Source organism: Gobius niger (assembly GCF_951799975.1).
Source record: "Gobius niger genome assembly, chromosome: 24".
Taxonomy (NCBI): Eukaryota; Metazoa; Chordata; class Actinopteri; order Gobiiformes; family Gobiidae; genus Gobius; species Gobius niger.
This window is the reverse complement of record NC_136875.1, coordinates 6,303,370-6,318,481: the sequence shown is the minus strand read 5'-3', so window position 1 is coordinate 6,318,481 and position 15,112 is coordinate 6,303,370. Positions and strand designations below refer to the sequence as shown.

Sequence of the window (15,112 nt, the reverse complement as noted above, 5' to 3'; positions counted from 1 at the left end):
TTCGTCAGAGCTGGGGAGGAGGAGTCTGTAAATCCGCCATGACTTCCCCCTCGGCCGTGGTCATGATGGTAAACGGGGAGGAGTGAGCATAAGACGTCCATTATTTTTACAGTCTATGGGCTAGATGCAAGTTTGCCATTTTATGCTCACTACTACCATCTCAGGCCATACATGTAACTGCACCTTCTCTATTATTAAGCTCGTGCATGACGGCACTTCAGACCCGAATTAACAGTGAAGGTGCAGGATTTTAGAGGCAGTTGTGGTGGTCTAATTTTAACATTTTTAAACTCCGTATAGTCCCTGTAAGTATTTTCCTCCCCCTACATGTTCCAGCCATGTCCTAATGTGTAGAATGAGCCCAGACCTGTTCACCACAACTGCCTCTAAAATCCTGCACTGTCGCTCAAAAAGGCGTTAATTCGGGTCCGCAAAGCAAACTTGCATCTAGCCCCTTTAAAGCTTACACATATTTTGTGGCGGGATGGGAGGCTGACCTGCAACTAAAGAGAGTGCCCCACGTGAAGCATTACCCCTTCATGTCAAAGGTTCAGCCGACAGCCACAGTGAATCGGAGCCTTTTCCAAACAGTGCACAGTTTATCCGACTCTTCTGCCAACGAAACGCCGGGATCTGTCAAAAAGCGTGAGTCCATTTGTCTTGTTTTAAACCGCACGATATAAAAACATCGATTACGAAGTGTCCAGCCAGTTACACAATCTGAGATAAAGTCGTTTTTGTTCTTTTAAAGCTCAGTCAAGAGTGTGTTACAAATGCAATCCATCTTTATTAAGACTTTATAAAGAAAAACATACAGGAAAAACTACAAAAAATGCAAATTCTCCGTACAAAAAGTCAGTTTAACAAAATAGAACTCCCAAGAAAATACAATAAAGAAAGTGGTTTAAGTGCACTTCTTCACACGGCTGCAGCACAGACGGGACGCAGACCGAGTGAAACACCAGTATTTCTGTTGCAGTAGTTCATTCACTTCACATTGTACAACACACTATTTACATCGTTTAAGTGCTAACGTCGGCTGTTATTATGTTTCTTCCGCAAAACAGAACTCTCTGGTAAAATAAGACTTTGAACCTAAAGAGAGACAGACTTTTATCGGTTCATGACCCATGCAGGTGAAAAGGGGGAAAAGAATTCAATTTAGTGACGTAGTTTACAGACATGAATGTAGAAAAGAGGAAATAAATGTTTCTCAAGTTTTCTGTCATTTTATGTGTCGTTTTGTTGAAAGTTTCATTACAAAGAATGGCTCAGAGTGGATTTTAGACTTTGTTTTTGAATAAGCCACTCTGTGTAAAACCATAAATGCAATGTTTTTTGGAATTCAAAGGAGATTACAATATAGATACAGACGGCATCTCGTCATAGAAGGGGGCGTGGCTTCGCCAAGGGGGAGAATAGAATCTTTAGAGAAACACAATTTTTCACTCTTTTTAGCCATTTTCTGGTGGAATATGAACTTATTTATCACATAAATAAAGTCAGGTGTAAATCGGGCCCATATGGATATTTTGTCGCAACAGATTGTTCAGTAGAAGTGAAAAAACGGCAGTTGTAGCTCGCGCTAGCTAACCGTTAGCATTAGCCCGATGCTAACATGTAGCATCAAGTTATCATTCTCTGTTATTCATGTATTTATGAGCTGTTGAACCACTTTGCTCCTCTTTATATCTTTGTATCTTTATTTAGTAGAAACTATATTCATAATTCAGCATTTGCTAAAGTAGTTTTTGAATAATTAGAGAAAATATACTTTTTATCAAAATTATTTTCTCTCTGGAATCGCCCATATATGGTCATGTTTGAAAACAGTTAAGGGGGAAAACAATTTTGAAAAAAATTATATTTTCTCTAATTATTCAAAAACTACTTTAGCAAATGCTGAATTATGAATATAGTTTCTACTAAATAAAGATACAAAGATATAAAGAGGAGCAAAGTGGTTCAACAGCCCATAAATACAATAAATAACGGAGAGTGCTAACACGATGCTTCATGTTAGCATCGTGCTAACACTAACGCTAACTAGCACCAGCTACGACTGGCGTTTTTTCGCTTCTACTGAACAATCTGCTGTCAATATAGGCCTGATTTAGACCTGACTAAATAAAGTCTAAATCATATAAATATCACATAAATAAACTCATTTATTTATGTGATAAATCAGTGGTTCTCAACCTATAACAGTTAAAGGGGTTCATGACCCCCGCTCGGGTCACACCTTGAGAAATAGAAACATTAGCCACATAATTCTTAAAAAAACAAAAACAAAAAACAAATGGCTAAATTGAAAGTCATCAAACTACGAACAAATAATGGCACTCTGGGCAAACAAGAGCAAACAAATGCTACAATAAAACATTAGATTATATGCTAATGAAAATATAGCTATTTTATCTAAATGATCTGGCGACCCCCCAAATTTGTCTTGCGACCCCCAGGTTGAGAACCACTATGATAAATAACGGCTAAAAAGACTGAAAAATTGTGTTTCCCAAAAGATTCTATTTCCCCCCCTCGGCGAGGCCACGCCCCCTTTTATGACGAGTTGCCGTTCGTATCTATAGGCAATTTTGGCCGTTTTTATGCACAAAATGCCTTATTTTTACATGAAAACATAAACCGACCGAAAACGTGCAATACATTGTTGTCTCATATTTATGTCTGTAACGTTCAGCAAAAGTTTCAAATCGATATCTCTAAAAAAAAAAAGGTTTCCCCTATTCCCCTGCAGTGTCTCGCAGTTAAAACATTACATCTACTCGCTGTGTTTCTCAAACTTTTAAAGGCGTCTGGCTCAAACGCCGCTGTTTGTACATTCATTTCTACCTCAAAATAATAATCAAACTCTGACAATATTTCACACACAAAACCAAAAAAAAAGACACTTGATCTAAACGTCCAAGGCTACATCTGGGTTCACATTTTTCACCACAACAACAGAGATCGGGGCTGCTCCGGCGCAACACAAGAAAGAAATCAATCATATGGAATAGAAAAAAAAAAAAAAGAAAGTCCAAAACATCTTTAGCACCGTGACAATCGATTCCAACATGCAAGCGAGCAGTTCAAAGACTTTGCGTAAATAAAACTCTCCCCGATGTTTAACTAACCGTCTTTTGTTGCCCTGGGTCCAGAACAGGGAAAAAAAAAGCAAAAAAAATTCCAGATCTCTTTTTCTCGAGGTCTTTGAAGTGCGAGTCCAAGTCCGTGCCAGTCCGGGAGTCCCACGTGGTTCTGATCAGTCCGCGGGGCCGAAGCCGGGACCATGTGTGCTGCATCAACGCAACGCTATTATTCAATTCACGATGTCCCGGGTGGAGCCGGGCCACGGGAGGCACGGACGGAGGCGCTTTTCGCTCTACCTGAGGGTTTTACATGGGACTGAATGAGTGAGTAAAGACAAACTGTGACCCTTGTGGACGGTCGGGGAAGTGACGCTCAAGGCGGGACGCTGCAGGTGAACGGGGGGAAACTCATGTATGTAAAGACATCAGTTTGAAGCTTTTGCTGAATATTACGGATATAATACATGAGGAAAAATTGTACTGCAAGTTTTAATAATAATGGATGAAGCCAGGTTTTAACTAGGGATGGACGGATCGATACCAAACGGCAACTTTTTAAGTATCGATATTGGGTAAAAAGTATCGATACTAATTTGCATGTGGAAAAGGAAGGAGGGGAAGCGATTGTCAACCCAAAAGGATGATTTATTTCTTTGTTCTGAGCCAAAACAGTCCAGAACAGCAAAGGATTGAACTGAGCCAGGCAGATCATTCTGGTTTAGGTTCTGTTTGTCATTTAAGGCGAGACACTGCAGGCGAATAGGGGAAAAAATGTATATTTACAGATATCAATGTGAAACTTTTGCTGTAGATCACTGGCATAAATGTGAGAAAAAAATACATTGCAAGTTTTGTGTCATTTTATCTTTTCATATAAGAACAAGGTGTTTTATGACTAAAAATGCCCCAAATTTCCCATCTTTTCGGCGACGAAATCTGAATCATGGATAGAGCTACATTCAAATGTATGGTTTCATTTTATTGATGAATGAGTTTTTTTAGTGTAAAAATGTGTAAAAATGTAATTTTCGCCTTATTTTTTGACATTCAAAACTCAATAAATGGGGCTTAGGGATTAAATAATAAAAAATCCCTCTGAAAAAATCTTCCAAATATTGTTCAGTCCAAGGCTGGAAAATGTGAAGTCTTTAGGTCCGACTGACGTGGACATAGTGTCGCCACAATGACAGAAAAATGTGTTTTGAGAAAAAGGCCCTTGACATTGCATTCTCCCATATAAGCCTATGGGGGAACATTGAATCAGCGCAATATTTAAACATGTTATTGTGAAGATTAGGTATATTTTCTGTTTCCGGGTGAAAGCTTGTATGTTCAGAGACCAATTTGGCCCAAAACCTGAAAACTGAAAAAATTTAGTTTTGCCTGTAGTGTCTCCCCTTAAGTATTAATTAATTTGAATCAAAAGTGCATGTGCTCTGTGGTTCAAAGAAGAAGAAGAAGAAAAAAAGTAATTGGACATCGGCTACGTGAGTGTGCGATGCCGTTTAAAAAAATAAAAAATAATAATTTTCCTCAACATCACATCTGCACCTCTGTCGCCGTTTCTGGAGCGCTCGTTCTTGTGATTTGAATAAAGATCAGATCACATTTTATGACCATTTTAGGCAGAAATGTGACAACTTTTCCCCCCCACTGCACAAAACGTTTTCAGAGGGATTTTTAATATCTAATTCCTGCCTGATTTATTGAGCTTTGAACCCAAAAAAAATATAATTCTTACTTATAAATGGATTATTAAAAAACTGAATATCAAAAATGCTCACAGAAAAAACCTTTGCAACTAATACTACAGAAAAATAAAACCAAACATTTAAACCTGGCTTGATTTGTTATTTTGATTTACATTTTTTTTTTTTTTTGCATGAAAACATATATTTTTTTGTCATTTAGTAATATTCAGCAAAACTCTCTCTAAATGATTATTCCTGTGCAGGGTCTCTCCTGAACCTCTTCATCCCCGACACCTGAACCGAGCACATTTCCTCCAGCTCGGCTTTACCCAAATGAGAAATGGTCTCAACTTGTTCAGCACTTTTCTACCTTCATCAGGCCCAACACAGCAACAAAATGAGGATGAAAACAGAACAAAAAAAGTGACAAAAAAGCGGCAAAAGAGCAACATAAAAGCAACAACAACACACAAAAAAAAAAAGAGAGACAAAAAGTTGAAGAGAGCGGTTTATAACAGGTGTGTTGGAGGTCGTGCTCGTAACATGTCAAATATTGAATCATGTTAATAATATCTCCCTGAGCTCAGAGCTGTTCACCACAACTGCCTCCAAAATCCTGTCACTCAGAAAGTTGTTACTTCGGGTCCGAAGTGCCGTCATGCACAAGCTTAATGTAGAAGCTGCAGTTACACGTATGACCTGAGGTGGCAGTAGAGAGTATAAAATGGCTAACTTGCATCTAGCCCCTTTAACCAAGCGCATTTTCTTCAGTTCAGTTTGACCTAGAGCTGGGTGATTAAGAAAAAAAATTATATACAGTATATAAAAAAAATCCCCCCCAACTCGATTATCAATTATTTTCCCAGCCCTTGCTTGACCAAAAGCCAGAAGCTTCTTGACTGGAGCTTATAGGCCTGTGTAACGCCTCATTTGAAAGTCCTAACGGATCTTTTTCCTTGGGTCGTTGCCGTCAATTTTTTCCCCGTTCTTTTTCATCTCATGTTTGCCACTTTGTCTTGTTTTGGTCACTTTTTGATGCGTATTCATCCTCATTTTTGTTGCTTTTTTCGAGACGTTTTTTTTAGATTTTAGAATATCTCACTTTTTGCAAAATAGATACAGACGGCATCTCTGGAATCGCCCATATATGGTCATTTTTGAAAACAGTTAAGGGGGAAAACAATTTTGAAAAAATGTAAATTTTCTCTAATTATTCAAAAACTACTGTAACAAATGCTGAAATATGAATATAGTTTCTACTAAATAAAGATACAAAGGAGCAAAGTGGTTCAACAGCCCATAAATACATTAATAACGGAGAATGCTAACTTGATGCTAACGGTTAGCTAGCGCTAGCTACAACTGCCGTTTTTTCACTTCTACTGCACAATCTGCTGTGAGAAAATATCCATATGGGCCCGATTTACACTTGACTTTATTTATGTGATAAATAAGTTCATATTCCATCAGAAAATAGCAAAAAAGAGGGAAAATTGTGTTTCTCTAAAGATTCTATTTCCCCCTCGGCGAAGCCACGCCCCCTTCTATGACGAGATGCCGTCTGTATCTATACACCAATGTGCAGGAGATTCAAATTTTCACCCAAAAAAGAAACAAAAACACGACTAAAGAGTGATCAAAAGTAACATAAATGGTAAATGGACTCTGGGCCTGAGAAAGATAGAAAAACGCTATATCCAATGCGGTTTACAGTGACGAACCAGGCACACATCCACTCTCTTATTCATACACCAGTGTACACAGACACAAGAGGTCAATCTCACTTCCTCACCCCGGGCCCCCACAGACCTTAGAAGCGGCCCTGTGCGTACGAACGCGACCCACTTTCGGCTTCCCTTTCATGCGTGTTCCGCGCTCAATCCTCGCGATAATCCCAAAGCGTTATTGCGCTCGGCTCATCCTTTGTTCTTTAAACCCCTGCGTGACTTCATTATACGCACATTTGGAGAAAAAGAAGTTAAAAGCGCTCGGAAATATGTCAACATTCAACAAGATATACAAAACACATGTATCTTCAGCGGCTTCAGAACTCGTCCCTACATTCAGGAATGATCCGACGTGTCTTTGGGGTTGTTTAAGCATCGGGGACGAAACGTGGTTCACTGCCGGGCCTCGTTTGACTCTTTTTTTTTTTGGAATGTAGCTACTTTGGGCCTGGGATAATCCTGGTTTAGTCTTGGTTTAGTCTAGTTTAGAGCTGAGTCATGTATTATGCAGCTGGATTAGACGGTCAGGGAGGTCACTTGGGAGTTGATCCAGGTTTACTAAGAAGCTGTTGTTTGTGCTAAGCTGGTGTTGGCTGATAATTCGTGTATTTCTGCAGTAATGACCCAGTGTCCTGCATCAGAGCGGGGTTTCCCATCAGTCCCACTTCAGGCTAATGTAACACGGGCTCACTGTCGCTATTTTTCATGTTCAGGACATTTGGGTATTTCCACAGGACTCATCGGTGTGACCGAGCAGCGACGTGCAGAACAGCGTCCGGTCTGACTGAGGCACAAGGTAGAGATGAAGAACTAGTGAGTCTGGCTCCACATCTGCAGATCAGTCCAGCTCCTTACGGGTCGCCCCGGCAGCAAAGGATGGGTCAAATGCAGAGGACGGATCTTGTGGTAGGTTTGTGGGCTGGTTAGCGTGGTGCCTTTCCAAAAAACAATAGCTTTTTAGGGTTTCTGGTAGGTTTTCTCTGCTTATACCATTTGGAAGGCATCAGATGCAATAATTTTGTAGGGCGTATTTCATATAATTCATACATCCGCAGATAGATACAGACGGCATCTCTGGAATCGCCCATATATGGTCATTTTTGAAAACAGTTAAGGGGGAAAACAATTTTGAAAAAATGTAGATTTTCTCTAATTATTCAAAAACTACTGTAACAAACGCTGAAATATGAACATAGTTTCTACTAAATAAAGATACAAAGACATGGGGAGGAGCAAAGTGGTTCAACAGCCCAAAAATACATAAATAACGGAGAATGCTAACTTGATGCTACATGTTAGCATCGGGCTAATGCTAACGGTTAGCTAGCACGAGCTACAACTGCCGTTTTTTCACTTCTACTGAACAATCTGCTGTGAGAAAATATCCATATGGACCCGATTTACACTTGACTTTATTTATGTGATAAATAAGTTCATATTCCACCAGAAAATGGCAAAAAAGAGAGGAAAATTGTGCTTCCCAAAAGATTCTATTTTCCCCCTCGGCGAAGCCACGCCCCCTTCTATGACGAGATGCCGTCTGTATCTATGGAGCCGTCTCCATGGTTACTAGGGGTGGGAACCTCTGGGTACCTCACGATTCGATTGACACGATACATGGCTTACGATGACGATAATCTCACGATTCGCCGATACTGTGATAATCGATATGTTGGACAAACATAACCTACAATACATCATGATAAACTATTTAACCTTAATTTTAACATACCACATATTATTCATTTACATTTCTTTCCATGTGCTTTGTACCTGTCAGTGACTTGAAGACAGTCCTATTTCAAAAGGAATCAACTCCATTTAAAAAAAAAAATATAAATAAGATTATCATTAAAAGTCATTGTGTGAGTGTTTGGTCCGAGTGCTTCAAATTGTAGTGCTGCCCCCTGCTGTCCTGGCTGAATTCCTGACGTTTATTAGCGTCTATTGACTGTGAAAACAATGGAGCCCTGTTGCCTCATTAACATGCATGAGGTCAACAAAAGTATTGATATCGGGAAAAAAATTACCGGCGTCATATCGTCAAGCAAAACATCGCGATATATTGGAAAATCGATATATTGTCACACTCCAAATGGCTATGCTTGAATTCCATGCAGAAAATCTACCAGAAACCCTGAAAACACTTGGTCCTGGAGCGTCCTCAAGACCACTGTGATGGAAAGTAAAGGCACCACGCTAACCATACAGCCCCTGGGTCACTGAGAGGCCAAATACGCACTCACATAAAAGTTCCAATATGCACCTTTAGTTAAATCAACTCGTGTGCAGTGGAGAAACAAATACAGAAGCTGAGTGAGTGGCAGTTAAAGAATTGTTTTGTGTAAATGCCTGCGTGGATGAAGTCTGACGAGGCCAAAAACACGATATCAAAGGCGTTCCATTAAGCTTGGAATAAAGACGGACTGTGTGTCTGTAGCTGCTTGGTCCCTCGAGCCGTATGATAGTTTGGTAATGAGTTTAGTGATGGCTTTTCATATTCAGATGAGACGTCTTTGTGATTGGCCCATGGAGCTGACATGGATCCACATGCTCCACATGTGATCCTCCGCTCAGACCCTCCAGCTTCACATTAAGGCCCTGCTTGAGTCCGTTTGCTCACACATTGTGGACAGTTGAACAGTGCGCACAGCACAGGGTCATGTCCTTCACTTGATCCTGGTCAGGTGCACAGAGATGACATCATCAGAGCTGGACGCCGGCTGCGTCACCGCCGGATGCGTCTGCTCAAGGCCTCTCCGCGGAGGTGACCTCTGACCTCCTCAAGGCTGCCGGCGTCTGATTGGTCGAGAGTTGATCGCCTGTGCTTTGTCAAATAAGTGCTTTTGTACATTCTCTACAAAATGTCCTTCATAAAAAAACGACAAAATGTCCTTCAAAAAATACAGAATATCCTTCATAAAATACAAAATGTCCTTCATAAAATACCGTTTTTATAAAAGAGTTCTTCCAGTGATCACCGTTCAAAGTTTTTTTGGCTCTTCGCAAAAATGTCCTTTACATTGAGTCCTCTGCGTCTTGCATCCTGGAGATAAACACATTCAAATTGTTTTTTAACAAAACTTGACAGTAACATAGAAAAAAAAAATCAAGATTTTGTACGAGCCTCTCAAAAAATAATGGGCCTGTCTTTAGTGTAAATACTTTTTAGTTGTTTAAATTGTGGTGTTTTTTGATACTCGCCGTTTACTCTGGGATAAAAAGTCCTACTTCAATGAGTACAGACGTTTCCTGCAGTCATTGACATCCAACGAAATGTTTTAGCCACGTAAGAAGCCAGTGACTTCCCATCAGTCCCTCACTGTTCTTCAATGATTTGTTGATTTAATCCGTATTGGGAAGAACGGCGACCTCTGGAGACACGTGTCACCCGTGTGCTGATCGACAGCGGCATTTTTATGTTGACAGAATAATTGCTCAAGAAGATAACAGCTAAAACACGGCCCCAGAGGCGCACGTTTATGTGAAGAAACCAGCAAATAAGGCACAGACGTAGCAGCTCTGTCTGCTGCTCAAGACGTTAGCATGCTACCGGTTAGCAACTCTCAACCAATGGCTTCAACACAATGTGCGGCTCACATCTATGAACACCTCTGTCACATGTTGTATCCAAGGCTAGATGTTTGTGGTTCATGGTTTTCTCTTGGAGAGGTCAGAGCTGAGCTGTTGAAGCTAAATGCTAACTGGCAGCATGCTAACGTCTTGAGCAGCTTAAACACCAACTCACTGGTTTCTTCACATAAATATCATACCTCTGGGGCCGTGTTTTTACTGTTATCTTCTTGAGCAAGGATTACGAGTATTTACAAATGTCACTGTCAATCAAATGTCTTTCATTTATCTCCTGAGAGATATTGTTACTTATACTGCATAATGCTACTTCGGTATTCAAAATGGCCGCCATAACAACAAAAGTTGCATGACTGAAAGGCATGTACAGGCCAGAGTAACGCCTCATTTGAAAGCTAAGACGTACAAAACTGATCATAACTCTTTTGCTGCGTTTTTGTTGTGTTTTTCGCCTGTTTTGGCACTTTGTTGTTGTGTTTTCATATGTTTTTCGTTGAGTTTTTGTTGCTTTTTCATCACATTTTTGTTGTGTTATTGTTGCTTTTCTGGCTCTTTTTTGCCACTTTGTTGTTGCTGTTTTGATTATTTTTTTTCCGATTTGGGTAGAGCCAAACGAGAGAAAACGTGCTCGGTTAAGGCGAGTGGTTAAGAGGCTAATAACGTAAGCGTTGTGGATGCACCGTACCTGTCGGAGTCGAGCGCCCCCACAGACAGGGCGGCGAGGGCTCGCACCGCCTCCGAGTCCAAGTCCCTGAGAACCCCGGGCCTCCTCTGAGCCTCGCTGTAGCTCAGGTCCACAGAGAGGCTGGAGTCCTGCACGCTGCGCCAGTATTCACCTGAGAGGAGGAGGAGGAGGGAGGAAGAGGGAGGGAGTGTGAGTATTTGCGGGGCTGGGTCTGGTCCTCGGGCTGGAAAGGCTGGAGTGGATTACGAAAACTCCGCTGGCCGTTTGAAGACTCTCACACGAGGAATCTGCTCGGAATCCACAAGCGTAAACTTCACACGAGCCTCGCTCCGCAGCCGCTGCCACGGACGGAGAACAGCGAGCACTTCACACTAAATCAAACCTTTTAAGCTACTTTTAGCAGCAAAAAACGACAGAGAGCTACTCATAACTATGCAGCGAAGATGATATTCCAACATAATTAAAGTCGTTTTCTTCTTTACGCTTCAGTATATTTGCCTCAGTGTTTGGACAGTGTGTTCAACAAGTTCAAAACGAAAAGAAAATACATCGAAAGTTTGTAAAGCCTTTGAGGAGTTGCAACCCCACGGAGAAGTGAAGCTGAATTATAACATTATCATTGAACAACGGTGACGTGGACCTTTGTTTCACAGCCTTCAATATAACGGGATTTAGCATGTTTTGAATCATATCTGCTGTAGCATACAAGTTTATTCAGCTGGAACTCTATGAGGCTGAGGTCGTTTTCAAGTGGGTCACATCTTTATTACCAGTTGCCTGGAATGCAGCCTAAGACCAGCAGGCAAACTCGCTCATGTTTAAATATATGTACAGTAATAGGGCAGGGTGATATGGCCGACAATTCATATAAAAGAACCAGAATGATAACGATATATTTGACAAAATATAATAGGGTAAATGAAGGAGATAGTCTGGACGTCTAAGGGGGTCATGTGCCAGGTGTTTGCTCATTTGCAAAACTAATGTGGAAAGGAGGAACAGCAGTGGAGTCATTAACACTTTTACTCACGCAGCATTCTCTCATTTACATATCAGATTTGGGGCCTAAAACTGTAATACACACATCTTTATTTTATGTATTTATTAATCAAAACACTATGATGATATTTTATGTTTTCTGGACAGTCATAAAAGTACAAATGATTTCAAGTACGCCTTGATTAAAGAGAGGTCTCTGTTTCACACCTGCCCCCTGCTGGCCAGCCCTCACACCTGCACAAGCAAACGGAGCAGTGCGGCCTGATGACATCATCACACAGCGCCGTTTGTTTTTACGTCAGGCAAAAGCACGAGCCATGGCACGTGAAAAGTGAAGGGAAAATAATCCCAGTGGCCTGAAATAACACAAGTCTGCTTTGCAAAAAAAAAAAAAAAAAATTGGGGAAAAAAATAAATAAATTCTAATCGATTTTCTGCTATTAAGCTAATTTTGTAATCGTTTACTGTTGTAATCGAAATCGTAATCGAATTTCGATTAATTGCACAGCCCTACCACATACAGCTACTGTATATGCTATTTTCTAGCTTGCACTCACTATTTAGCACCCGAATGTATTACTAATTTTATAAAATGTGCAAAAATGTATGTTTTTGTAAAGTCCCTCCTCCCCGGATCTCAGCAACTAATCAGTCTAGTTGTCTAATAGTCTAGTTTCCTCCTGTGTTGACCAAGGAGACGAGCTTTGAACCTGTGAACCAGCCAGTCAGGTCCAATCAGGAAGAAGGGGGAGGAGCGTGATCGTTTACTTTTGAACATTCAGTTCCTGCTCTCCTCATTTTCGATACTAAGAAGGGCTTTCTGCTCAAAGAGGGGAGAAATGTGATTGTTTACTTTGAAATTCCACTCTATCTCTCCTCACTTTGCAAACTTACAGACTATTACTTTAACTTAAAGCAATTTTATCCCCCCTAGCTTTATAAAGAAGCTATTTTAAAAGAACAACCAATACATGCATTTGTGGCACGTGTTTGGCTGCAACATGACAATTTTGCGCTTTTCAAATCATCACTCGATTTTTCCTTCCCGTCTCCTCACTGCTGCCACGGAAACCAAGAGCATGCAGAAGAAGAGAGCGAGGCAGATGAGCTCGTCTGACACTGACGTGAGATCAGGATGAAGATGCTGCAGATGAATGTGATGTTAGCTTTTAACCACTTTTAGATGATGGTTTTCGTTTCTTTGTTGTTGTTGTTAGCGCCATGCTAAGGAACGCCAGGCTATGCTACGACTTGCTGGCCAAGCCCTAATACAGTGTATATTAAAGTGTGTCTCACCTTGCACCTGGAGAACCGTCTGTAGAGATTTAACTGCGTTGTCACATGGTCTCTGCTCCAGGACGCACTGGGACAGAGGCTCCACCTGCAGAAACAGTAAACCGATTCAATATCCACCTCTCAAACACATCCAAACGTCAACTTCGTCATGTCCAGTACCTCCATGCCGAGCAGCGCGCTGACACAGGCCTCGGACGCGTCACACAGGGCCCGAAGCTGGTGCCCGCCCTCCAGAGCCAGCACCACCTTGCCCCCCGCCAACGACATGAGCTGCCGGGTCAGGAAGCCAAAGCCTAAACAGAAGGAATGGAAGCAGTTTGGGAATGAGTCCAAAAACACCATCTGGGCTGTGCTTTATATGGATTTACAGAATCTTTACGTCATCACACTGTATGGACCAGAGATTACATCAACTGAGAATTCTCCATCATTTACAGAATATTTCTAGCTTTGATGAGGAACATGATGCGATGGTTCCAACATGATGCAATGTTTCCAACATGATGGTTCCAACATGATGCGATGGTTCCAACATGATGCAATGGTTCCAACATGATGCGATGGTTCCAACATGATGGTTCCAACATGATGCGATGGTTCCAACATGATGCGATGGTTCCAACATGATGGTTCCAACATTATGTAATGGTTCCAACATTATGCGATGGTTCCAACATGATGGTTCCAACATTATGCCATGGTTTCAACATGATGTAATGGTTCCAACATGATGCGATGATTCCAACATGATGTAATGGTTCCAACATGATGTAATGGTTCCAACATGATGCGATGGTTCCAACATGATGTAATGGTTCCAACATTATGCCATGGTTTCAACATTATGCCATGGTTCCAACATGATGCGATGGTTCCAACATTATGCCATGGTTTCAACATTATGCCATGGTTTCAACATGATGCAATGGTTCCAACATGATGGTTCCAACATTATGCCATGGTTTCAACATGATGTAATGGTTCCAACATGATGCGATGATTCCAACATGATGTAATGGTTCCAACATGATGTAATGGTTCCAACATGATGCGATGGTTCCAACATGATGTAATGGTTCCAACATTATGCCATGGTTTCAACATTATGCCATGGTTCCAACATGATGCGATGGTTCCAACATGATGCAATGGTTCCAACATGATGCGATGGTTCCAACATGATGCAATTGTTCCAACATGATGGTTCCAACATGATGCGATGGTTCCAACATGATGTAATGGTTCCAACATTATGCCATGGTTTCAACATTATGCCATGGTTCCAACATGATGCGATGGTTCCAACATGATGCAATGGTTCCAACATGATGCGATGGTTCCAACATGATGCGATGGTTCCAACATGATGCAATTGTTCCAACATGATGGTTCCAACATGATGCGATGGTTCCAACATGATGCAATGGTTCCAACATGATGCGATGGTTCCAACATGATGCAATGGTTCCAACATGATGCAATGGTTCCAACATGATGTAATGGTTCCAACATGATGGTTCCAACATGATGCGATGGTTCCAACATGATGCGATGGTTCCAACATGATGCAATGGTTCCAACATGATGCGATGGTTCCAACATGATGCAATGGTTCCAACATGATGTAATGGTTCCAACATGATGCGATGGTTCCAACATGATGGTTCCAACATGATGTAATGGTTCCAACATGATGGTTCCAACATGATGCGATGGTTCCAACATGATGGTTCCATCATGATGCGATGGTTCCAACATGATGCAATGGTTCCAACATGATGCGATGGTTCCAACATGATGTAATGGTTCCAACATGATGCAATGGTTCCATCATGATGCGATGGTTCCAACATGATGTAATGGTTCCAACATGATGCAATGGTTCCAACATGATGCGATGGTTCCAACATGATGGTTCCAACATGATGTAATGGTTCCAACATGATGCGATGATTCCAACATGATGTAATGGTTCCAACATGATGGTTCCAACATGATGTAATGGTTCCAACATGATGCGACGGTTCCAACATG

The 15,112-nt window shown here is 41.2% G+C and overlaps 1 protein-coding gene across 1 annotated transcript in view; it reads right to left on the bottom strand.

Annotated features, from left to right (window-relative positions):
* Positions 1-10,302: 10,302 nt before the first annotated feature.
* LOC306982446 (histone deacetylase 7-like) overlaps positions 10,303-15,112 on the bottom strand; it is a gene marked incomplete at its 3' end in the record, with an annotated part of 99,229 nt that continues 94,419 nt past the window's right edge. Inside the window, exons 22-25 of the mRNA XM_079582382.1 lie at positions 13,238-13,371; positions 13,079-13,163; positions 10,784-10,934; positions 10,303-10,309 (exon numbers count right to left, since the gene is read on the bottom strand). Of these exons, the coding sequence (XP_079438508.1) occupies positions 10,303-10,309; positions 10,784-10,934; positions 13,079-13,163; positions 13,238-13,371 (377 nt within the window). The remainder of the gene's footprint in view (positions 10,310-10,783; positions 10,935-13,078; positions 13,164-13,237; positions 13,372-15,112) is intronic.